Here is a 24,675-nt window from a genome sequence, read left to right as displayed (position 1 = left end):
GCCCAAATAGCTATCACTGTCTGTCAATCTGACCTCCGCCCACTTCCCTTTTCATTGGCTCTCTTTTAACCATTCTTTTTTAGATAGGCCCGCCACTTCTCGCACAGCACCCGCCTCCTTCCACGGTCTGTCACTCTTCAGTCATCTTTATTGGCCAGGAGGTTCGGCTTCCCGCTTTTCTATTAGTTAATCCCTTCGTCCCGCCTCCACTAGATTTCACTCGCCCTCTCATTGGTTTTATAACCCTCCGCCTTCTCTGTTTCCTCTTCCCAAATTACCCACCCCCTTCCCACCTCCAGCCCCACCCACCCTCCCAACGATTGGCAGAAACCCAGTTCCCTCTCTCCTATTATTCGTCCAAGACCTCTGACGAGGCGGGAGAAAAAAGGAGCGCGGTGGGACTGCCCGTGCGCAGGCGTAAAGCGCCGAGACGCAGGCCCCTTGGCCGGCACCGGGGCGTGTGCGCAGGCGCGAGGTCGGCCGCTCGCCCGAAGCGGGAGGGAGGGGGCGGCGGCGAGAGAGCGAGAGGGAGGTAGAGGGCGCGAGCGAGACCCCGGTGCCTGGGGACCCGGGACCCTTTTCCCGGCTCCGCGCGCTGGGCAGCCGCCCGCGCGCCGCCCTCGACCCCGGCGCGCTCCGGGCCGCGCCCTTCGCCTTCTCCCCTTCCTCGGCGGGCGGCGCGGAGCGGCCTGAGGGGCGGCGCCTTTTGCGGCCGCCGCTGCGGGGGGATGTGAGGGGCGGCCCGCGGACATGGAGACGGGCCCGGCGCCCCTGGTGGCCCCGCCGCGCCGTCATGGCGCCCCCGCGGCCCCTTCTCCGCCGCCCCGCGGCTCTCGGGCCGGGCCCGTCCTGGTGGTGGCTCCGGGGCCGCCAGTGACCACGGCCACTTCGGCCCCGGTCACCCTGGTGGCCCCCGGGGAGGCGCGGCCCGCATGGGTACCGGGTCTGACCCAGACCTCAGACTCGGTCCCCGGCCCGACGGTCACAGCCAGCACGGAGGTGGGACTGACTCTGGAGGCCTCACCCGATGCCCCCAGGGCGCAGGTCTCCGGCCCGGAGCCCTTGGTGCCCGAGGCTGTGGCTGGAGCCGAGATGTCCGTGGCTCAGGCCCCAGGGGCAGACCCTCCGAAGACGGAGGAGGCTATAACCTCACCCGATCCTGGACCCGGGACCCTCACCAGGACCCCTTCAAGAACGGCTCCTGGGGCCCTGACAGCCAAACCCCCTCTCGCCCCCAAGCCGGGAACCACAGTGGCCTCAGGTGTGACTGCACGGGTTGCAGCTGTGACAGCAGGACAGGTGACAAGTGGACATGGAGCTGCGGCAGCAACATCAGCATCAACCGGACAGGCTCCCGAGGACCCTTCAGGGCCTGGCACAGGCCCTCCAGGGACATGTGAGGCCCAGGTAGCTGTCGTGACGGTGACCCCAGCTCCGGAGCCCGCTGAAAACTCTCAGGACCTAGGCTCCATGTCCAGCCTGGGACCTGGCATCTCTGGGCCTCGAGGGCAGGCCCCAGACACCCTGAGCTACTTGGACTCTGTGAGCCTCATGTCTGGGACCCTGGAGTCCTTGGCGGATGATGTGAGCTCCATGGGCTCAGACTCTGAGATAAACGGGCTGGCCCTGCGCAAGACGGACAAGTACGGCTTCCTTGGGGGCAGCCAGTATTCAGGCAGCCTGTGAGTACCCAGTGGGCCTGTTTCAAGGAAGCAGAGTTGGGGCGGGATGGGGAGGAAAGGATACACCTTGCCTACACTCGCTCAGCGCATCCTCCTCTGAGGATCCAGGGAATGACCAGTGGGAGTGGGATGCTTAAGGATCCTATCCTGCCGAGAGCATCCTGAGGTTTTCTGTGGCACCAGCCTGTTAAGGTTTCAGACCAGGTGTCAGAAGTTCTGGGTTTGAGTCTAGGCCTTGCCTTTGGTGGTGTGTTGCGTGCCCTTGAGTGAGTGCCTTCTCCATTGGAGTTAGGGCCTCACTTGCCTCCTCTATGAAGTGAAAGGTAGAATGAGATGATACCTCCGGTTGTCACAGCTCCTTGATGGGAATCTCCAGCTACAGGCTGGATAGTCTGGAGGTTTGACCAGACAGGGGTTCTGATAGAGATCGTTGGCCCCTTAGGGGCAAAGTCTGGAGGGATGCAAGCACCTCTCCCCCGTAGCCCTAGGTCTGATGGGGTGATGAGTTGGGGAAGTCTGATGGAAGAGAGACCCGAAGGCAGGGCATCTCTGTGAAACAGAAGAGCAGGCTTGTGTTTTCACTGAAGGAAAGGGGGTGGGGGAGGCCTCTTCCCCATTTCCTCATCTCCCTAGCCGGGCTTACTCTTTCCTAGTTCCCTCCAGGCGCCTGAGTCACTCCTAAGGTGGGGGTGTAATTACTTCTGACTTCTTCCTTTCCTCTCTTTGGATGCTGCCCATTGGTCCTGTACCCCTTTAACCTGCTGGTCAGTTCAGTGTACAGCTTTGCCAGAGAACCCCAGTGCCAGGCCCTGTGCTGGGTACTAAGGATCAAATAGGCATTTCAAGGTGCTCATCATCTAGAGGGAGAGACAAATAGTTAAACCGTTGGTTTCGACATCATACGTTAGGTTTAGCCTGGAGATCATCACGGGGTTTTGTGAGCACCTAGGGGAGGGATCTTTTGCCCAGGCTCGGAATTCAGCCAGACTGATCTGAATTGTGGAGAATGAGGAGGATTTTGTCATGGCTGTGTGTGTTGGGGTCAGGGGGACCTGCCTGGTGTTGGGGGAAGCCCTGTGGGAGGGTATTCTAAAGAATGCAGGGTGTATAATCCAACAACAACAACAAAATTTCAGAAAATCTTCGAGCATCAACATTCACGGTCCTATGTGGGGAAGGCTGGTGCTTTCCCATGCATGACGGAGGCATTGTTGTACCTAATTCACGATGAAGAAACAGGATTAGAGCAATCGAGTGAATTGCCCCATTCAAATAATTTGGATCCGTGTGACCTATGGTGCTGTCCTCCACGCTATCCTGCCCTAAGGAACTTGGATTGAATTGGATTTTAGTGAGCCCCTCTTGTGTACCGGGCACCGTGCTGGGTGCTAACTCTCAGCTTTGTGATTTTGTCCCTCTAAAATCCATCTTCACGCTGGCAGAATCTACTTCTGAGGTCAGGCTGACCGTGGGGCACGTTATCTTACAAGCTTTTGGCGGCTCCCCACTGTCCACAGGATAAAGTTTAAGCTTTAGCCTGGACACAGGTTCCTCATTATCAGCCCTGACAGCCTCTCTGGTCCTCTTCCCCACCACTTTTCACCATGTGCTGTGGGCTGTGTCCTGTTGAAGTGATTGTGGTCTTTCTCCCTGCATACTCAGGCTGTATCATCAGCCAGGAATGCCCTTCTCCTGGTCTTTTCCTACCATCTTTTACTCAGTCCTTCATGGCTTCCCTCTGATGTCCTTTCCTCCAGGAAACCTCTGCTATCTGTTGCCCCTACTTCGGGTAGCTGCCTCTTCAGTGCATCTTTGTCATCGCGTTTCCCTCATCACATTGCAGTCATCCCTCTGCTAGCTTGTGACATTTCGAGGGCCGGAAAGGGATCTTACTCCTCCTGGCCTTTAGTAGAGTTTGGAATTGACTTTTAAAATAGAGATTAATGAGAAATCACCTTTCAGTTTAAGGAGCTTCTAGGACAAAAGAAACTAACATTAAACCTTCCATTTAACAGTCCTTTATATACAGTTTCTCAGTAGTCCTCTCCTAACTTCGTGATGTAGGCGGTGGCATCCCTTTTAACAGATAAGGAAGAGACTTGATTCTCACTAAGACTCCCCAGTTTCCAAGGGACAAGTGGGATTTGAGCTCAGGTCTATCTGGGAACATGCATTTTCTTCCATTCCACTCACCTAGTGCTGGCTCCTCCAAGTAACTGTTTTAAGACTGATGCGGTATCTTGAGTGTGAAGCTTTGCTAGAACAGTGAGCAGGCAGTGCAAGGAGAGCTTCATTTGCTTGGTAATCTGGGGTGATTCCAAGGAGGAGGAGGTAGAGGAAATTGCAGATGGTTCAAGGGATCTCAAGAGTCTGGTAGAAGGAAACTCAGTGGCTTCTAAGGAGACAGATATTTGTTCTGTGTTTAATTTTGTGGATAATAATTGCTGTTTACTCACTGAGGCCGTGCTAGGTGATACTGTTTTTTCCTCCATCTTACAAATGAGGAAACTGGGGCTTAGAGAGTGACTTGCCCAAGGCCACACAGTGAGTAAGTGGTGAAGATCTAATGCAAAATATGTGAAGTGAAAGTGAAAGTGTTAGCTGCTAAGTTGTGTCTGACTCTTTGCGACCCCATGGACTGTAGCCTGCCAGGCTCCTTTGTCCATGGAATTCTCCAGACAAGAATACTGGAGTGGGTAGCCATTCCCCTCTCTAGGGGGGATCTTCCCAACCCAGGGATCGAACCTGTCTCCTGCGTTGCAGGCAGGTTCTTTACCATCTAAGCCACCCGGGAAGCCCCAGTACAAAGTATACTTTATACATATCCTGTACTCTCTTCTCAACTTTTATGTGTCAGAAGTGGGATTTGAACACAGCCTCTGTACAGAGGTACAACATGAGAATGTGATCTCTGTTCGGAGATTCCGTCCAAAGGGAATTCCTTTCAGTGTGGTGAATTAAGGCCTTGGAGGGCCGAGTGACCAGACATTCTGATGTGTTGATAGCTCACAGAATGCGTTTGTGGTCTGGGCTCTCGTTGGAGATTGGGAGCTGGCTTGCCTCAGTTCCTCCAGCAATCAGGATTTATACTGCTGCTACTGACTTTTTTCCTACTCCCCATATCCTCAGAGAAAGCTCCATTCCTGTGGATGTGGCTCGGCAGCGGGAGCTCAAATGGCTGGAGATGTTCAGTCACTGGGATAAGTGGCTGTCACGGCGTTTCCAGAAGGTTTGAGAAGGCTGTGGTGGGCAGGGCCGTGGATGTGGTGGGGGTGGGGAGGACAGGGTGGGCCCATGGGCTCTGGGGAAGCCCAGGAACCTGATCTTACCTGCTCTCTGGACCATGTTGGGGGTAGGTGGTTCTTGGGCCTGGGGAAGAAGTAACTTTAAAACATAGAAGGCCAGGTCAGGTGTTCCAGGGAGCCTGAGGGCTTCAGGGGAAGGCTTGGACGCTGTGGCTATCCCTGAAGCTGTTCCCCTGCTGGCCACCCTGCCTTAGGTGAAGCTGCGTTGCCGGAAGGGGATCCCCTCCTCCCTCAGAGCCAAGGCCTGGCAGTACCTGTCCAATAGCAAGGAACTCCTGGAGCAGAACCCGGGCAAGTTTGAGGTGTGCACAGCTCCAGGGTGTGGGGCTATGTGACACAGTCTGTGTGAGGGCCATCATCTGTCCCCCCAGAGTCTGAGGTAATCTCAGCTGTCCCACTGCAGGAGCTAGAACGAGCTCCTGGGGACCCTAAGTGGCTGGATGTGATCGAGAAGGACCTGCACCGCCAGTTCCCTTTCCACGAGATGTTTGCTGCTCGAGGCGGGCACGGGTAAGGCAACCTGATTGTGTGAGTCCATGGTGGGTGGATGCAGGGCTGGGCTTAAAGCAGTTCTTGCCTTCCAGGAATTCTGCAGGAGTGGTCTTTGATGAATTGAGTGTCAAGACATACTGAAGGATGGGTCCAGGGAGGGAGACACTGACTTGGGGTGATGGGGGAGACGTGTGGGGGTACTGGTGACCGGGAGGTGGGACACATCAAAGCCTCAATGGGGAGGTTGCATGTGAGTGAGGTTTTGAAGGATAGATGGAAGCAGAGCAAGGGGCAGGGTTTTTCCTGGCTTGGGGGTTATGTAAGCTCTGTCTGGGCAGTGGCGTTGGATAGAGCTGCTGAAGCTGGCAAAGCAGTTAAGGGCCCTTAAATGCTGTGCCAGGGCCCTTTGATTTTTGTTCTGTTTGCCAGACTTCCTCAAGAAGTCTATATATCGCTCCCTAGTAGTGTGCCAGATGTTTTTAGATGGTTCTCAGCTCCTTGTGGGAGCACGTGGATAAACTTTAAGTTCATCCTCTCAGCAAGTGCTTATCAAGCACCTGCTATCTTCTAGGTATTGTTTTAGTTACAGATGATAGCAGTGAATGAAAGATAAAAACTCCTGCCCTCTCCAGGCTTATTATATTTTAGTAGAGATAGACAACAAAGAATGAAAATATGTTGTATGTATAATGGTGATAAATAGAAGAGTTTAAAGCAAGAAAGACCAATAGAGAATGTGAGTGGAGATGGGGTTACAAGTGACCTGATCTGACTTGTGTTTTAAAAGAATCATTCTGGGACTTCCCAGGTGGTCCAGTGGCTAAGACTCATGCTTCCACTGCCGGGGGCATGGGTTTGATCCCTGGGATTCCTGGTTGGGAACTAAGATCCCACATACTGTGCAACTCTGCCAAAAAAAACCCCCTAGGATTGTTCTGGCTGCTGTGGTGAGAATAGACGATTGGAGACAAGGGCAGAAACAGAGACCAGGTTGACTGTTGCCATAATCCCAGAGACAATGGTATATAGACCAGGGTGGTAGCAGTGGAACTGTGGGGAGGAGGGGTTGAACTCTGAATATATTTTCAAGGTAGAACCAAAAGGATTTGCCAGTGGATTAGATGTGGAGTGGTGTGAGAGAGAGAGTAGATAAGGAAGACTCTTAAGGTTCTTGGTCTTAGAAACTAGAATGAATGTAGTTACAATATATTGATATGGGTAGATGGGGAAAAGTAACCTTGAGGGGTATATCAGGAACTCATTTTGTGAATGTGAAGTTTGAAATACTCACTGGACATCCAGGTGAGATGCCAGGTAAGCTGGATATACAATATACACAACATCCAGGGAGAAGTTTTTTTTTGGTCATGCTATTTGGCATGTAGAATCTTAGTTCCCCAGCCAGGAATCAAAGCTGTGCCCCCTGCACTAGGAGTGTGGAGTCTTAACCACTGGACCACCAGAGAAGTCTGGGAGAGATTTAAACTGGAGATAAATTGGAAGTTGAGAGATACCTGCCTCTAGATGGGACCAGATCTCACCTGTGGGACTATATGAGGTCATCAAAGCAGGAAGTGTAGGTATGAAAGGAAGGTGTTCAGAGACTGAGCTTACAGCGCTAATGTTTCAAGAATAGGAAGATGGGAAAGGACCTGTAAAGGAGACTGGAAAAAGCTAGAAGGAAAACCAGCAGAGTGTTTCCTGGAAGGAAAGTGAAGAGAAGTTTCAGGATCAGCTCTTTGAAGTGCTGTGATGGATCGAGTCGAGTCAAATCTGTAAACTGACCTCCGGATTTAGCAATGTGGAGGTCATTGGTGACCTTGATAAAAGCGGTTTTGTGTGGAGCAAGGACTAGAGCCCAACTGGAGGATGGGAGGAAAGAAACTGGGGATAGCAAGTCTGTACTCTGGGTGGGTTTGCCTGAACAGGCAGGAAAGAAATGGTGTGATATTCAGAGGGGCAAGTTGGATAGATAGATTTTTTATTTTTTATAAGCTGACATGTTGGTATGCTGCCAGCATCTGTAGTTAGAGAAAAATGGATGATACACAAGTGATGGGAAGGTTGCTGGAAGGATGGCCTGTGTAGGCAAAAGGGGATGGGACCCAGTGGAAAGGCTGTGGTTGGTCAGATTCACAAATAGTTCACTCATAGCAGCAGGAGGAGGCAGAGGCACAGAATCAGGCAGGTGGGTCAAAGTAGCGGGAGAGCTTGTGGAAGTTACATATTTAATACATATTAGGTGAAATAACTAGTATATCAAACCTGTCATTTCATGGATGTTACTACAAAGTAGAGAAAAAATAACAGTGGGGCGGGGTGCAGATAAAGCACAAATGAAGGTCACACTTCAGTGACTGAATTTTGAGAAACACTGTTGTAAGCTGTGGTCAGGAGTGTGTGACTGGAGGCAGGGAGAGGATCTGGGAGGTTATGAACATTTCCCTGGTTAAGAGATGAAGGGCTGAGCTGCTCAGTAACAGTGGAGATGGAAAGAAAGCCTAGACACGAGTGAAATTCAGAATGTAGTGTTGATGGATGTGACGACCAGCCGTGGGGAGGGGTGGCAGGCCCTCTGCTGTCTAATGGGGAGCTGAGGGGCTGGAGTTCCCTCATACCATGGAGGGAGCCATGGAGCACCCTCAAGCAAAAGGGACAGATCTGGGGCAGAGAGTGTATTCTTCTGGATGCAGAGATAAGAGGAAAATCTGAGGCCCAGCTGGCTTCCCAGGACTCCATGAGAACTAAGGCCCTGGCCTGGGGGGAAACTGATGAAATCCAGTCAGACAGATAAGGCGGGCCCTGCCCTGGGAGAGCGCCTGCCGGGAGGTTAAAGCATGCAGACAGTGCCAGAGGAGAGCCTATGCGGTTGTTGAGAGCTTCCTGGAGAAGGTGACCTTGAGGGTTTAGGGATGGTGGCAGATGGAGAGAGAGCAGAGCCTGTGTGGGGAATGGGTAGGGAGCATGTGGGTGTGCAGCAAGGGTGGAAGGCTGGAGCCTGGGAGAAAGCCTCCATGATGATCTGAGACTTTAGCTTAAGCTCAGGAGGCGGGATCAGGAAGGTAGCTAGATCAGGTGTGTGGTGGTAAAGCTCTGGGGTTGATCCTGCACAAGCTCTGGGGGAGTCTGGGATGGGGTAGGTGGTGGGGTTTGTTTGGGGGCAGGGAGCTCCCAACTGCTGTGATTGCCCTTATGGTCTTTCCCTATGCCCACAGGCAGCAGGACCTGTATCGAATCCTGAAGGCCTACACGATCTACCGGCCCGACGAGGGCTACTGCCAGGCCCAGGCCCCCGTGGCCGCGGTGTTGCTCATGCACATGCCTGCCGAGGTCAGCAGACGCCGGACCTGGTCGGGGAGGGGCTGGGCCTGCAGGGGTGACGGGGGAGCTCTCTGCCCCCTGTTCCTCTGGTCCTACCCCTCCCTCCTTGTTCTTGTCCTTCTCAGCAAGCCTTCTGGTGCCTGGTGCAGATCTGCGACAAGTACCTCCCTGGTTACTACAGCGCAGGGCTGGTGAGTGTGTGGAGGCTGGTGCGCCTGGGGCTACGGCTTGTCCCTAGGACTGTGGGGCGGGCTGGGCCTGCCTCACCCGGTGCCCTTCTGGCTGGCTGTTCTGGGCCCTCTACTGAGCTGAGCATCCCGCCTCATGGATGGGATCCAACTGCCAGCATTAGTCCCACCCCAGGGGGCCCACACCCAGGGGCCTCTTCTCATGGCTCATCCCATCTCCAGGAGGCCATTCAGCTGGACGGAGAGATCTTCTTTGCCCTGTTGCGCCGGGCCTCCCCACTGGCACATCGGCACCTGCGACGGCAGCGCATCGATCCCGTGCTCTACATGACAGAGTGGTTCATGTGCATCTTCGCCCGCACCCTGCCCTGGGCTTCAGTGCTCCGGGTCTGGGATATGTTCTTCTGTGAAGGTACTTCTGTAGCCACGCAGGCCAGGAGGGGGACTGGGGTTTCCATGGTGGCTGCCAGAGTGGGGCCTGCTGACGGAAGGCTGCTTCACTGAGATCCATCTTGGGGCTGGAGAAACTGAGACTTGATCTTATTGGCTCTGCCACCAGCCACAGCTTGCTTTACCTCCCAGGAACCTAAAACCCATGGCAGCTCATTTTCTCCTTCTTGAGGCCTCCATTTCCTCATCTGTCGGGTCAGCAATACACAGGGATGGGGGCTGTGAGTACCCCGTGCACGGGCCAGGCTGAGACCCCCAGGCTGATCATCCATGGCCTCTTCTCTTCGGGCCTGCAGGCGTCAAGATCATCTTCCGGGTGGCCCTGGTGCTGCTGCGGCACACGCTGGGCTCGGTGGAAAAGCTGCGCTCCTGCCAAGGCATGTATGAGACCATGGAGCAGCTGCGGAACTTGCCCCAGCAGTGCATGCAGGAGGACTTCCTGGTGCACGAGGTAGGTCCTGGCCTTAGCGTACCTCACACCCGCTTCAGTAGATCCCCACCCCCCACCTCACCCTGGTACCCATGTCTTCTTCATCTAGGTGACCAACCTCCAAGTGACAGAAGCACTGATTGAGCGAGAGAATGCAGCCCAGCTCAAGAAGTGGCTGGAGACCCGGGGCGAGCTGCAGTATCGGCCCTCACGGAGACTACACGGTTCCCGAGCCATCCACGAGGAGCGCCGGCGGCAGCTGCCCCCCCTGGGCCCCTCCTCCAGCCTCCTCAGCCTCCCTGGCCTCAAGAGCCGGGGCTCCCGGGCAGGTGGAGGGGTCCCCTCCCCACCCCCTCCCGTCCGCAGGGCCAGCGCGGGGCCTGCCCCAGGGCCCGTGGTCACTGCCGAGGGACTGCGTCCATCCCTTCCTTCGCCTACTGGCAACAGCGCCCCTCTGGCCCCCAGCAGCAAGGAGGCCCGGAGGCAGGAGAAGGAGCGGCAAAAACAGGAAAAGGAACGCGAGAAGGAGCGGCAGAAACAGGAAAAAGAACGGGAGAAGCAGGAGAAGGAGCGGCAGAAGCAGGAGAAGGAGCAGCAGAAACAGGAGAAGGAGCGGCAGAAGCAGGAGAAGAAGGCCCAGGGCAGGAAGCTCTCGCTGCGTCGAAAGGCAGATGGACCGCCCACCCCCCAGGACGGCGGGGACAGGTCCTCAGCATCAGAGGCCCGGCAGGATGCGTACTTCTGACCTCTGCCCTGGGGCTGGACTGTGTGGCCCCCTCTTTTCCCTCAGTCAAGAGCAGACCTAGCCTGGGGTGTTGCTCCCAGCCCGCCCTTGGCAGGCTGTCCCTCTTTCTGAGCAAAGTGGCTTGTTCCCCGTCTCCGTGCCAGCCACTGATCCCCACGTGGCCAGGACAGTCAGAGAACGGGGGAAAGCAGTGGACACCTCACTTCCAGCTCGGCCCAACTGGGGTCCCTTCCCAGGTGCCGCCCTCCTGATTGGCCTTTGGTCACCACAGGGGTGACTTGTGGCAGTGGGAGTCAGCAGTTTTCAGATTCTTACACTCCAGTCACTCCCCTTACCCGTGAAGTGAAGCTGGGTTCCTTTACCCCCTTGAGTCCTGCCTGTCTCCCCAGTTCCTGGCTGGGAGCCCAGGCTCTTCTTGCTCTCCTTCTGGACATCTCTGTGTTGTAATTATGTACAGAGGACCTGGTTGGCGCAGGGTGGGGGTGTTCACTCCTCCTTCTGTTCTCTGGATCCCCCTCCCCAGTGTTCTTGCACTCTAGTTTATTTAAGGGGACACGCACTGGAACAGGAAATGTCTCCCACCTCCCACCACCACTCTCCTTGCTTTCCTTCCTCTTCACCCACCTTTCTCTGTATTCTCAGGCCTCCCCTGCTTTGTCTGACCAGGGCCCCTGCCTTTCACTTTGTCCCTTCCAGTCCTCCAGCCCTTTCCTGGGTAAGGGGTCTTCCCCCGAGCTCCAGGGGGTGGAACCCAATGTTTACATGTTCTTCTGTCTCTGCCCCCACCCTGTGCGGCGCTTTGAGGAACCGGAAAAGAACCTGCTGTTGTACCTGGGCCTGTCTTCTGCTTTGTTATTTGATGAGTGGGGTTAAGGACAAGGAGGGAGGGAGTGATGAGTTAGCAAGGATCTGGGTGTCTCTGGAAGCTGTTGACTGGTCTTGGCAGGTACCTTTGGGCCTTTAGTCTGTTAGTCGCTCATCAACACAGTTGTTGAGTTCCTGCTTCACCTCCACCTGTTGGGGATCTGCTGCCTCCGTTGTCACTGGCCTCCTGAAACTGTCTATGGACAGCCTGCAGCATCCGGATCTCCTTTCCAAAGTGCTCGTGCAACTCCTGGAAGCTGAAGAGGGTCCTGGGGATGGCTAGGGAGCCACAGTCCTCTGGGGGTGAGCCGGGCTCTTGGCCAGCTGCCTGGCACAGCTCCCGGTACTGGGCCTCCAGGGGGCGTAGAAGCTCAGCCAGCCGCGTCCAGGTGGCTCCGGCCAACGCCCACAGCCAGGCTCTCAGCTCCTCCGGGTTTTCTGCTGCCAGCCTGTAGGCCCGCCCACCTTCTCCCCCTGGAGTCCGAATGGTAAAGGCATAGGGTTCTGTGGCTCCAAGGCGTGGCTCCACCTGGCAGTTCTCTAATAGGATGAGACCCAGGGGTGTGTGATCAGCCTGGTGTTCCAGGTAGAAGAGGAGATTTCCTCGCAGGATGAACCAGCGGCGCTGATAACTGGTATTTCGGGCCCCCTTCTTTAGCAGGATGCCCTCCCGGTCTGGAGCCTGTGTCCTGTACCCACGGAAGAAACGGAGCACGGACTTTCGGTGCAGTTTCATGGTAGCCCACTGTGGGAAGAAACCCTAGGAGCAGAGAAAGGAGGAGTGGTGCATTTGGTTATCTGGGGTACCCCCGCACTGCCCTCCTCTGGCTCCAATAGGCTCTTTCTGGGCACTGTCTTGGTCTAGAGGGATTCAAACTCTTGAGTTCTCAAGAGGGACCTCCCACCCACCTCCCAACCTCAGCTCTGCCCCTTGAGCCAAATTACAAAACCTGGGCAGGACTGTAGGGCTGGGGTCCTGTTTGGGGTGGGGGAGGGAGCGGATATCCACTACGGTCCTTTCCCAGGCCTACCTGAGATGAGGGCACAAGGGACTTCAGGCCTCGGTACTGGGAACAGGTGCCACTGCCACTTCTCCTACTTTTGACTCTTCCCACCTCAGAAACCAGGAACTTGCCCAGGGGACAGGAGGCGGCTGATTTTAGACTTCCCCTGGGTCCTAAAAGGAGCTGGGTTCGGAAAGTGTCCCAGGAGCCTCCAGGAGAACCTCTGGGACAAGAGCAAAGCTACACCTCGGACTAGCAAAGGGCGGACAACTGGACGCCAAAAGCAGGAAGGCAGGATTTCTAATGAGATGATGAAGGGCGCAGAGCCAGCCGTGGGGAAAAGGAGACTCAACCCGGGAAAGAGAAAACTAGGGCAGGAACCCACCGGCCCTGCTGGGACTTCGTTCCTCCATCATGAACCTGGGCGCCCCTTTCTCCTCAGAGCCTCTACTGTTGTAGGAGGAAACCGAGCCCACTTCCGGCCGTCCTCGTCCGATCAGGGTCTAGGCGTTCAAATGTCCCCTCTTCTCACCATAGTCGCCCCACACGGCTCGCGTCACTTCTGGGAGGGGGCGTCTCTCCCCACGCGCCGCGTACTTCCGCCCGCTCCTTCAGTTGTTGTTCTAACCCGAGTGAAGCCACTTCCGGCTTTCCCCGACGCCTTCCGCAGTTCTCTTCCGGGTGGTGGCGGGCGGGTGGCCCGGATGTAGCCCTGGTTGAAAACCTCTCTCCTTTTCTTCCCCCACCTTTCCTGGATCCTTAGGTGAGCGCGTGCCGGCGGGACTGCTGGTGTCCCCGTGGCCCTGCCGCCTTTCTAATTTGTACACAGCCCAAGACAGTTGGGAGTCACCCCGCGGAGTTGGGAGTTCGGCGCAGGGAGGAGCGGGGCTGCCAGGGCGCTAGGTCCTGGGTCCGCCGGGGCCCCTCGGGTTCCGAGGAAGCTGGGGGTGGTGGAGCGGGTGTTTGCCCGCGAAGCACATCGCGCCCAGCACTGCTGGGGCCTGGAATAAGGGTGGTCACGTGGGGGAGCCCGTCTCCTCTCGTCAAGGGTGGGGGTTGCCCGTAGGAGCTCCTCCGCCCGTCCGCTCTTGGGTCTCCGCTCCAGCGGCTCTTTTAGATGCTAAGCCAAGTCCCAGGGGGTTTCTAGACTGCCAGCTCCCCTTTCGGCTCCTGATTCTGTACTCCCTCCCTTCCCTAAGTAGATCTAGTACCCGCCAAGTAAAAGATCTGTTGTGCAGGGGGCCCCCTCGCGGGGAGTTGCCTCCTCACCCAGTTCCCTTAATCTGCACCCTTTTTGCTCAGTTTGGAAAAGCCCTTCTGTCCAGTCATGCCAAAGAGGAAAGTGACCTTCCAAGGCGTGGGAGATGATGACGAGGATGAAATCAGTGTCCCCAAGAAAAAGGTGAGGGGGGCCAGACTCCTCTGTTCTGTGGCGGAATGAGGGGAGAAAAAAAATAAATTAGAAGCCAGAAGAGAGATTGGAGGGACAAAGAAAGGATGGGAAGGGCCAGCTTTTCCGTGTATTTCTGAGATATGGTTTTGCAAGATTTTCAGTTTGAGTGTAGATCCTAGAGTATTTGGGGTCATAGCCAGTAACTTGCTTTTTTCTTAACTTCTGTCTCCTGCCCACAGTTGGTGGACCCTGTAGCTGGGGTAGGGGGTCCCGGGAGCCGCTTCAAAGGCAAACACTCTTTGGACAGCGATGAGGAGGAGGAGGAGGAGGAAAGGTCCAGCAAATATGACATCTTGGCCTCAGAGGATGTGGAAGGTGAGCTGTACCAAGAATTGACTTTTTGCTGGGGGAACAAACAGGGACTTCTGGGGTCGTGGAGGACGGGAGGCTCCTGTCTCTTGCACGCCTAGCATGGGATTCTTGTGTCTGTCTGGGTGCAGGTCAGGAAGCAGCCACGCTCCCCAGTGAGGGAGGTGTGCGGATCACACCCTTCAACTTGCAGGAAGAGATGGAGGAAGGCCACTTTGATGCAGACGGCAACTATTTCCTGAACCGGGATGCTCAAATCCGAGACAGCTGGCTGGATAACATTGACTGGGTGAGGCCCGGAGATTAGCATCTGGGCCTGGGCCTTGCTGGCAGTTTGTCAGAAATCAAACCTTCCTGTTTTCCCATTGCAGGTAAAGATCAGGGAGCGGCCACCTGATCAGCGGCCACCGTCAGACTCAGAGGAGGAGGACAGCCTGGGCCAGACGCCAATGAGCACCCAAGCCCTCCTGGAGGGCCTTCTGGAACTGATGTTGCCAAGAGAGACAGTGGCTGGGGCACTGAGGCGTCTGGGAGCCCGAGGGGGAGGGAAAGAAGGCAGCAAGGGGCCCAGGCGGCCCAGTTCCCCTCAGCGCCTCGACCGGCTCTCGGGGTTGGCCGACCAGATGGTGGCCCAGGGCAACCTGGGAGTGTATCAGGAGACAAGGGAACGGTTGGCCATGCGACTGAAGGGGTTGGCGTGCCAGACCCAGGGACCCCGTGACCCCACACCGCCCCCCTCCCTGGACATGTTTGCTGAGGAAGTGGCGGAAGGGGAGCTGCAGACCCCAACACCTGCCCAGAGGGAAGGTAAGATTGAAGGGCAGAGGAGGGGGGTTGTGGACAGGGCACAGGCCACTGGAGGCCCAAATGACTTGGCCTGTTATTGTAGAAGTAGAGTCACCCGGAGATGGTCTGGCGGACGTGATGTGGGAGTATAAGTGGGAGAACACAGGGGATGCTGAGCTGTACGGGCCCTTCACCAGCACCCAGATGCAGGTAAGCTCCTCTCTACTTTGCTGTGCCTCTTCTCTCCTTCCCCCCACCCCATCAGTCCTCTCCCACCTCTGCCCTCTCTTCCTGCAGACCTGGGTGAATGAAGGCTACTTCCCAGATGGCGTTTATTGCCGGAAGCTGGACCCCCCGGGTGGCCAGTTCTACAACTCCAAACGGATTGACTTTGACCTCTACACCTGAGCCTCCTGAGGGCCCAGTTTGGTGGTCCCTTCTTTGCTGGACTCTGTGGAGGAGGCCCCGGCTGCCTCAGGCAGTGAAGATGTTGGGGGCCACTTTTCAGTCAACTTCCTTTTCCCAATAAAAGCCTTTAGTTGTGTACTAGGGGCCTTGGCTGTGCTGATGGCCAGAAGCTGGAGCTGGGAACCTCGTCCAGGTCCCTTTGGACTTGTTCTTGCCCTTAGTGTTTCCTCTCATAAATTTCCTCCTTGCGAGTTTCTCTCTGGTCCCTCGAACCAGCTCACCTTTGTTTCCCATTTCTTGGGCCAGAGCCGGGCCTGTCAGGTGTCCTGTGGCCTCCCAATCCGGACTTTGTTCTCAACTGAAAAATCTCTCCACTCACATGCTGTTCTCCAGAATCCCCTGGGGGTTCCTGTTTTTGCTGTTCTTAGGTCTTTGGCTTCTAGGATCTAAGAAGTTCTGCCTTGTAACCAATATAGGATAGAGCCCCAGAAGTGGAATCTTGAGGCTTAGATGGGCGGGGACATCTGTTGGGAGTGAGCACGAAGGCTGATGCTTACTGGCTTGCTCCCCACTGTCTCAGGTTTCTTAGAAGCAGATAGAAATGGTCTCTGAGGTAAAGTCTAAACTCAGTGTTGGTACCTAAAGGACTTTCAAGGCCACCTGGGCCAGTCTGCACAGGCCCAGAGATGGGCCGTGTCTCACGGAGGTTACACAGTGAATCAGAGGACACTCCCCGACCCAGAGGACTCCCTTTGAAGGCCTTTCTTGGCACCAGGCCTTTTCTGACTGGCCTTGGAGTCTGTGCAGCTTACATTTCCTGGGCTCCTATAATATATTTGACTCAGTTTAGTTCCTTTAGGAAACTGCGAGAACTGGGCTGGTCCTCCCCATTCAGAGTGCGCCTGGGGAGGATTGGGAGGAAGACTGATAGGTGTCATTGTGTAGTCTGGACCTAACACTTTCCACCTCCCACTGGTGCTACCTCATGCCTCTCCTCACTCACACCAGTTAGTTCTCCACCTGGCTCTCTGTTGGAGTCTATGGGGAACTGTAACCTCACTCCTCAGACATTATGAATGATTGGGTCTAGGGATGGCCTGGGTCTTTGAAAAATTCCCAGGTGTTTCCCATGTGCATCCAGGTGGAAAACCACAGGGCCCAACTTGAGGTTACACCTAGGGAGAGGGGCCGGTTCACGGACCAGTTCATGTGTTAGAGCTGAACATGGGTGTGGCCGTGGTTCTGGTGGCCTCAGTTAGCCAAGAGTTGGGCAGCAGAGCCATGGGGCAATGGGCATCCTGGGGTGGAAGGAGGCAGGCCCAGAACCAGGAAAGGGTGGAGGGACTGGGTGGGGATACTTAATTCTCTAGTGAGGCAGCTACCTTCTATAATTAATGTCTATAGCAGTGAGGCCCACTCTAGGGCTCCATCCAGACCTGGATTTCACTGACTTCAGGATACCTTCAGTTGTAAGATGTCTTCATGTGTTAGAAAGAAAACCCTGCCTGTTGTGGTTGTAAGATGTCATTGATTCAAAGCTGCATCCTGATTTCAGATATGTTCCAAAGTGAAAAAACAGATGTTTTAGAACCAATGAAATACAGTATTCACATTTATATCCCCAGTAACTGACTCATGGGAGGTGTATAGTGTTTGGTGAATAGATGGAAGCCAAGGGGAAGTTCCCCAGATATCCTGCAGGCATCCCAGGCTCCATCCAAAGCCGAGGACACATCCCTTCTGTGTTTACATCCCTGAGGACAACAGGTGTGGGCAGATTAATGGCCCCCAAAATGGCCACATCCTAAGCCTCAGAAGTTGTAAATGTACGGCTCTCTGGCAAAAGGGAGCTTGCAGACATGATCACATTAATGATGTGTCCTGGATTAGGGAGGTGGGCCCAGTATGTTCACATGGGTCCTATTAAGTGAATGGGACTGAAGAGGGTCCAAGTGAGCGGGAGGTGAAGATATTACACCTGCTGCTGGCTTTGCAGTTGGAAAATGGGGCCAGATACCAAGGAATGCAGGTACCTGTAGAGGCTGAAACAAAGAAACGCAGCTCCACCATAGGTTTTGGCCCAGTGAAGCCATCTGGGACTTGTGACCACTGCTAGAACTAAAAGTTGTGCTGTGATAAGTTTGAGGTCTTGTGTTAATAGCCTCAATAGGAAACTAGCACTCCATCCAGCTGAATGCCTCTCCCCATCTTAAACCTCACTCAGTTCTTCATTGGCCATGTCCCTATTTCAAGCCCCTATGAACACTTAACTCCCTTGCCTTAAACCAAACAAACTGTGTATATATATGTGTGTGTATATATATATAATTTTTACATGTGAGTATATAATATTTTTTGCCACACCCCGCACAGCATGTGGGACCTTAGTTCCCTGACCAGGGATCGAACTCACGTTCACTGCATTGGAGGTACAGAGTCTTTTCCCTGTTTTAATTTTATTTATTTTTGGCTGCACTGGCTCTTCGTTGTTGTGTATGGGCTTTCTCTGGTTTCAGTGGGTGGGGGCTACTCTTCGTTATCCCCCACTCCTGGAGTCTGGATACTCCCGGGTATCAGAAGAAGGCACAGGCTTCTCTTGTTGCAGAGCATGGGCTCCAGGGCACTCAGGCTTCAGGGGTTGTGTTTTGTGGGCTCCAGAGCACAGGCTCAAAAGTTATGGCACAGGGGTCTCCATTGCCTTGAAGCATATGGAATCTTCCCAAACTAGGAATCAAACCTGCATTGTCCCCTGCATTAGCAGACAGATTCTTAACCACTGAAGGGCCAGGGAAATCACTATATAATTTTTATATAAATAAGCTTTTTGTGTCTTACAGTTGTTTTGTAGATTTACAAAAATAGCAGAGCATACACCCAGTTTCCCCTATTGTTAACATCTTTCAGTGGCACATTTGTTAACCCATGAACCAATGTTATTACTATTTTTATTTTTTTACTTTTTGTTTTCGACATTACTATTTTTAAATAGCTTTACTGCAATAGAATCCACCCACTTAGTACCATTGTGTTTAGTACATTCACAGGGTTGCGAAAGCATTGTTACAGCCTCATTTTAGAATTTTGTCTAAAAGAAACCCCACTCAGCAGTAGTTCCTCCCTCATTTCTCCCCATCCCCACTCACCCTCCAGCCCCTGCCAGCCTCTAACCTACTTCCTGTCTCTGGAGATTTGCCTGTTCTGGGCATTTCACACAAATGGAATCATCCCGTATGTGGTCTAATGTGTTTTCTGTGTGTGCTTCTTGTACTTGGCATGTTTTTAAGATTCATCTATGTAACGTATAATAGTACCTTTATTGTTGGGTAACATTCCATTGTGTGGATGGATTAAACTTTTATTTATGTTTTACTAACTTTCCATAACATCCCTCTTCTGTTTCAGAATCCTGTCTGGAACACCGCGGTACATTTAGCTGTCCTGTCTCCTTAGCTTTCTCTGTTCTGACTGCTCCTCTGACTTGTTTTCACTGACCTTGACCAATTTGAGGAGTGCTGGTGTGGTTTTTGGTCAAATTCCTAAAATTTGGACTTGTCTGAAATTTCCCCTATGATTCGATTTGGGTTATGGGTTTGGAATAGGAAGTCAGAAGTGAAGAACCTTGCCTTTCACTGAAACCTTTTTTTAAAGTATTTACATCTTTTTTATGTTATATAAATGGAATTGGTTTTTATCTATTTATGGCTATGCTGGGTCTTCATTGCTGTGCAGGCGTTTCTCTAGTTGTGGTGAGCAGGGTGCTGCTCTCTAGTTGAGGTGCGAAGGCTTCTCATTGCTGTGGCTTCTTGGTGTGGAGCACAGGCTCTTGGACAGTCGGGCTTCAGTAGTTGGGGTGCACGGGCTTGAGGGCGCAGGTTCAGTGGTTGTGGCGCACGGGCTTAATTGCTCCACAGCATGAAGGATCTTCCCGGCCTAAGGATTGAACCCGCATCTCCAGCATTGGCAGGTGGATTCTTTACCACTGAGCCACCAGGGAAGCCCCTCATTGAAACTTTTCAAGGCTCCCCATTGCCCTCAAGATCAAGTTTGAAAACTTGAAGCTGATGGGTTTCCTATGGCCTGGCCTGAACCAGCCCTTCCAGCTCCACGTGTCTCTTCCCCACTGCCTCCCTCAGCTCCAGGCTCCAGGCTCCATTACCAAAAATCCAGCCTCTCTACCCCAGTGCTAAATCAAATCTCAGAGACAGAGTTTTGGGTGGAATAGAAAAGGAGAGCTTTATTACTTTGCCAGACGAAGGGGGACACACTGGGATTCTGCCTCTAAAAACTATGTGCCCCAACCTGGGAGAATTTAATGATGGATTTATAACATGTGGTTCACAGGTGAGGTCTCTGACAAGATTAGAGTATGAGTAGGGCTTTGTTCAGTTGCTCAGTCCTGTCTGGCTCTTAGTGACCCCATGGACTACAGCTTGCCAGGTTCTTTATCACTGGGCCACCTGGGAAGGCCAAGCATCTTCCAAGGAGGCAGGGCTGAGGGGTTGTTAGTTTCATTCTAAATCCTGAGGTATCATTGAGCCAGGGGTAGATTTACAGGAGAGTTCAAGGTCAAAGTTGCAGGTGTCATTACTGCATCGGACACCTGCCCCTCTGAAATGCAGCCTCTTGCCTTTGGCAGGCTGTTTTCTGGAAGAGTAGCAGGATTCGGGGAGGGGAGTCTGGATACTCCAGGGTATCACACTTTGCCCTGGGCCTCTGGTGGGGTCCTGAGGGAGATGAGGTCTGGGAAGGAGCCCCAAAAGGGGTTAAGATTAATGAAGAGTCAGAATCCACAAAGCCTGAGGAGGTTTGGTATAGTCATACCTTTGACACACGTGCCCTTCATTCTAGACCCACCTGGCTGGCTTGACGCCTCATTGCACAGTCACTGAACCCCAGGCTCCTAGGCAGTGGGGAGGCCTGAACCTGGCAGCCTGCCTTCCACTCTGCTCTCAGCCAGAACCAAGCTGGAGCCCTGGGGATGCCCATCTCGTCCTGATGCTGAGACCCAAGAGGAGTTCATTTCAAGTGTGGGTTGGTTGGTTCTTGGCCATATCCAGAAGCTTTCGGGATCTTAGTTCCCTGACCAGGATTGAACTTGTGTCCTCAGCAATGAAAGTGCAAAGTCCTAACCCCTGAACTGCCAGGGAATTCCCTCAAGAGTGGATTTAGTAGCAGATGTTTTACACATGGAGGGCTTCCCAGGTGGCTCAGTGGTAAAGAATTTGCCTGTCAATGCAGGAGACACAGAGACACAGATTTGATCCCTGTTTTGGGAAGATCCCTGGGGGAGGAAATGGCAACCCACTCCAGTATTCTGGCCTGGAAAATCCCATGGACAGAGGGGCCTGGTGGGCTGCAGTTCATGGAGTTGGAGCATGTACGTTTTGCGCATGATTCGAGGGTGGATAATGGACAAAGTCAGTAGCCATTTCTGAACTCCCCACAGAGGCTGGGCTGCTCCTGGTCCTTTTTGACTATTCCTCAAGTTCAGTGATACACTTTCACTGTGGTAGGTTCACCACTTCCCAGACCACCACCAACCTCCTTCAGGGGGAACATCCCAGCTCACATCTCCAGTTGGCTGGCTGGGGGCCGACACGACCCCGTTCTCCAGGAGGCTTGTCTGGCCCAGCCTGCCCTGTAGGTAAGGCCCACCTCCTTGTGTAAGCCACAGCTGCCCTGCGGGCTCAGATGGTGTAGTGCCCGCAGTGTAGGAGACCCAGGTTACATCCCTGGGTTGGGAAGAGCCACTGGAGGAGGAAATGGCAACCCACTCCAGTATCCTTACCAGATGAATCCCATGTGCAGAGGAGCCTGGCGGGTTGCAGTCCATGGGGTTGCAAAGAATTGGACACGACTGAGCAACTAACACTTTTCCTGTGTAAACCCTACATGTGACAAGTGTGTAAAATCTAGCTGCAGATGCTGATGCTGACTGAGATTTGCTTGGGCAGCATCTGGTCTTCCTGTTCTGATGCTATCATCCTTGCTCTCACTTTCCTGTTCTCCACCCACTACCCTGCATGTCTCTGCCCCACTCAACTCTGTGGCATCCGGCCCTGTGGCTCCCTGTTTTGGACACCTTTCTCTATTTCAGGCTCTCCATGGTCACTTGGACATGATGTGGGCTTTTGCCCTCTGACCTAAAGGCCTCTTATCTGACTCAGACTTCCTACTCTAAACCCATCTCTATTTGATAAGAGAAGAGGAAGTCATTTGACATCTCTGTTTTCTTTTCCTTTTCTTTTTTGGTCATGCTTGTGGGATCTTAGTTCCCAGATCAGGGATCGAACCCAGGCCCTCAGCAGTGCTAGCACAGGGCCCCAACTGCTGGACCACCAGGGAATTTCTGACATTTCTTAAGTATCTAAATAAGTTAGGAGTATTATGTTTCATCTTCCCAACAACCTACTAGTTAGCTACATATTTTCCCCATCTGGCTGATGAGAAAAATGAGGCTCAGAGAGGTGAGGAAAACTGACTTGCCCATATTGAAGAATCTGAAAGTGATAGAGTGATAGAACCCAGGCCTGTGTGATCCTGAAGTCTAGCCAGGATTTTTGATGAGCGAGCTGACCCAATTTATGGCCTATTTTTATTTTTTTTTAATTTTTAAAATTATGTATTTATTTATTTTTGGCTGTGCTGAGTCTTCGTTGCTGTATGTGTGGGCTTTCTCTAGTTGCGGTGCTCGAACTTCTCATTGTGGTGGCTTCTCTTGTTTCAGAGCATGAACTCTAGGGCGCTCAAGCCTTGGTAGTTGTGGCTTCTGGGCTTCGTTGCTCCACGACAAGTAGAATCTTCCCAGACCAGGGATCACACCTTTGTCTCCCATGTTGGCAGGCGGATTCCTAACCACGGAACTGCCAGAGAAGTCCTTCAGAAATTTTTTATCATCCTAACAGACACTCTGTACCCTAACTAAACAAAAAACTCCCCATTCCTCTCTCCCTCCAATCCCTGGTAGTCTCCATTTTTTTCTATTTCTCTGAATTTGCCCTTTTGTGTCCGACTTACTCCACTTAGCATACTGTTTTGAAGGTTCGTCCATGTCGTAGCAGGTATCAGAACTTCTTTCCTTTGAAAAAAATCCATGATTTCTCAAGAGGATCTATTTTTGATTCATTGTCATGCTTTGAGTCTTTGTTGTCACACTTTTCTTTGTTAGTTCTTTGAACATATTTATAATAGGTACTTCAAAGTCTTGGTCTATTACATTGTTTTTTCCCACTGAGTTTGGACTGATGCCCCCTAAAGGTTGTTGTTGTCATGGTTTGTTTGTTTGTTTGTTTAATAATTAGCCTGGTAGGCAGTATCTGTGAAATCTGCCTCCTTCATGGTGTGTGGCCATGGTCTCTACCCTGTTTTTTTGTGTTTTGTTTTTTAACCAATTGGTGTTTTTATTTTTAAGCTTGGGTTCCTAGGAAGACCTCTGTGTCAGTATCACTTAATGGTCAGCCACTTATTGGAGGCTGAACTCAGTTACCTCGCATCAGTGCGAATTCTGTTCTCTGCCAACAAATCTGTGTGTGGGTAGGAGAGTACAAAGTTCAAGCTGTTTTCAAGTTGGCCCCAGCTTTACTTTCCACTGAGCCCTTTTGAAGCTTCTCTGCGCATGTGGCCCCAGGGTTAGCCAAGCGTGGAAGGATGGAGTTGGCCCCCCTGCCCTCCACTGCAAATGCACACAGCCTTAGCTAGGAGTATGCGTGCCTCAATCTCAACCACAGCATCAGGCTAGTAAAAGCATCAGCTCTTCTCACTTGCACACCCCCAATTTGGCTACTTCTACCAGCAACATTGTTTGGTGTGGGCACTGTCTGCATCTCTAAATCCAATGAGCCCCCTTCATCAGTGAATCTGCTGGTCCTCAATACTGTCCCACCTTGGCAGCTGGGATGAGATGAGATGAAGCAGCCTCAAGCAAGAACACAGAACAGCCTCCCCCAGTTCTAACTCAAAGTTGAGCAGTTTTCAAGTCAATTGCTTCTTAGATTGGGGCATGTGTTTAGTCAGTTTCAGAGCTCCAAAGTGACTGTTTTGTCTGTTTTGCCCAGATTTATAGTTACTTTTGGGGAGAGGATTTGCTGACCTCCTCACTCAAACATAGGTGGCAACCTCCTCCTTTAAATATTTTGAACTTTGTTCTCAAAAACAGTTATGTTGGGACTTCCCTAGTGGTCCCGGGAATCTGCCTGTCAATGTAGAGGACACAGGTTTGATTCCTGGTCAGAGAAGATTCCACAGGTCTGGGGGACAGCTGAGCCCATGCACCACAGCTTGAGAAAGCCCACACGCAGCGACAAACACCAAGCGCAACCAAAAATAATTAATTAAAAACCAGTTTTATTACTTGGCCAAGAAGTTTGGAAGTTGGGGGGGGTCATAGTGCCTTGAAAACAGTTTGATGCTTTCAAGACTTGTTTTTACAATTCCTTAGACAGGACTGGAGGGCTTCCCAGATGGTTCAGTGGATAAAGAATCCGCCTGCAATGCAGGAGACATAGGAGATGCGGGTCCGATCCCTGGTTGGGAAACTAAGATCCCACATGCGGAGAGACAACCAAGTCCACGCATTAACAACTACTGAACCTGAACACGCTAGATCCCAAGTGCCTCAACTAGAGAAGCCTGGATGCTGCAACGAAAGATCCCATCCTTATCCACTTTGACTCGATGCAGCCAAATAAATAAATATTTTAAAAAATTAAAAATTTTTTAAATTTAAAAGGTAGGTATATCCAGCCCCTGTTACTGCATTCTGATCAGAGCCCCAGGCAGGCTCTCTGGTTACACTGTGTGGCACCCCAGCCCAGCCCCACCTTGTGCCCCCAGATCAGTGGCTCTTGCGACAGTAGAGGGCAGCTTTTGGTCTTCTACAAATGTCCCCAGAGTTCTCCACAGAGGTCAGCAGAAAGCCCCCATTCTCTGTGTTCATGAGCACCCATGCCATGTGGGCTAGAGGCAGCATGGGGAAACAGGGTGGTGGAAGGAGCCAGTCCTTGAGTGTCATGGCCGTGGACTTGTTACTGAACTCAGTTTTTGCTGCTCGTTGCTCAAGAGTCCAATACGGGACAAGTGCTACACAAGGAAAGACACCTTTATTGAGGAAGCCGGCAATCCTAGGGAGAAGGTGGACTCATATCCCAAAGAACCAACTCCCGACTCCCCAAGTTTTTGCTTGGAGATTGTATAGGGGAAAGAGGAAGCAGCCACATGTTGAAGAGAGGGTTGCGGGGCC

General features: G+C 52.8%; 3 protein-coding genes across 6 annotated transcripts; 2 read left to right on the top strand and 1 right to left on the bottom strand.

The window, feature by feature from the left end:
* The first annotated feature begins 705 nt into the window (after window positions 1-705).
* On the top strand, window positions 706-11,448 carry TBC1D10B (TBC1 domain family member 10B). Its single transcript, XM_055561279.1, has 9 exons — window positions 706-1,682; window positions 4,812-4,911; window positions 5,182-5,289; window positions 5,391-5,497; window positions 8,695-8,809; window positions 8,926-8,991; window positions 9,211-9,400; window positions 9,735-9,889; window positions 9,978-11,448. The coding sequence occupies exons 1-9, from the start codon at window positions 751-753 to the stop codon at window positions 10,611-10,613; spliced, it is 2,409 nt and encodes an 802-aa protein (XP_055417254.1). The 5' UTR covers window positions 706-750; the 3' UTR covers window positions 10,614-11,448.
* Window positions 11,439-13,194, bottom strand: LOC129637283 (sesquipedalian-1-like). Of its 4 annotated transcripts, none has more exons than XM_055561282.1 (2): window positions 13,014-13,194; window positions 11,439-12,237 (listed from the first exon to the last, which is right to left on the bottom strand). In XM_055561282.1, exons 1-2 carry the CDS (start codon window positions 13,014-13,016, stop codon window positions 11,593-11,595), a joined length of 648 nt encoding a protein of 215 aa, XP_055417257.1. In that variant the 5' UTR covers window positions 13,017-13,194; the 3' UTR covers window positions 11,439-11,592. The 4 variants fall into 4 exon arrangements, with proteins under 4 accessions (XP_055417257.1, XP_055417259.1, XP_055417258.1 ...); XM_055561284.1 differs by having other exon boundaries at window positions 12,509-13,059; XM_055561283.1 differs by having other exon boundaries at window positions 12,867-13,058.
* CD2BP2 (CD2 cytoplasmic tail binding protein 2) lies at window positions 13,107-15,575 on the top strand. Its single transcript, XM_055561281.1, has 7 exons — window positions 13,107-13,244; window positions 13,784-13,883; window positions 14,114-14,249; window positions 14,375-14,532; window positions 14,615-15,050; window positions 15,133-15,239; window positions 15,327-15,575. The coding sequence occupies exons 2-7, from the start codon at window positions 13,809-13,811 to the stop codon at window positions 15,435-15,437; spliced, it is 1,023 nt and encodes a 340-aa protein (XP_055417256.1). The 5' UTR covers window positions 13,107-13,244; window positions 13,784-13,808; the 3' UTR covers window positions 15,438-15,575.
* The last annotated feature ends 9,100 nt before the right edge of the window (window positions 15,576-24,675 follow it).

The sequence above is a fragment of the Bubalus kerabau genome, chromosome 23, assembly GCF_029407905.1.
Source record: "Bubalus kerabau isolate K-KA32 ecotype Philippines breed swamp buffalo chromosome 23, PCC_UOA_SB_1v2, whole genome shotgun sequence".
In the NCBI taxonomy this organism is placed as follows: Eukaryota; Metazoa; Chordata; class Mammalia; order Artiodactyla; family Bovidae; genus Bubalus; species Bubalus kerabau.
The sequence above is the reverse complement of the archived record's forward strand: the minus strand, read 5'-3'. Positions and strand labels throughout refer to the sequence as shown.

What these genes read in the sequence shown, in the direction of transcription:
- TBC1D10B (XM_055561279.1), top strand. Translation starts at nt 751, where the DNA reads ATGGAGACGGGCCCGGCGCCCCTGGTGGCCCCGCCGCGCCGTCATGGC. An exon ending in TGTCACGGCGTTTCCAGAAG is followed by an intron (nt 4,912 to 5,181) that starts GTTTGAGAAGGC and finishes ACCCTGCCTTAG; the next exon opens with GTGAAGCTGCGTTGCCGGAA. An exon ending in TCATGCACATGCCTGCCGAG is followed by an intron (nt 8,810 to 8,925) that starts GTCAGCAGACGC and finishes TGTCCTTCTCAG; the next exon opens with CAAGCCTTCTGGTGCCTGGT.
- CD2BP2 (XM_055561281.1), top strand. Translation starts at nt 13,809, where the DNA reads ATGCCAAAGAGGAAAGTGACCTTCCAAGGCGTGGGAGATGATGACGAG. An exon ending in GGCCTCAGAGGATGTGGAAG is followed by an intron (nt 14,250 to 14,374) that starts GTGAGCTGTACC and finishes GTCTGGGTGCAG; the next exon opens with GTCAGGAAGCAGCCACGCTC. An exon ending in AACACCTGCCCAGAGGGAAG is followed by an intron (nt 15,051 to 15,132) that starts GTAAGATTGAAG and finishes CTGTTATTGTAG; the next exon opens with AAGTAGAGTCACCCGGAGAT.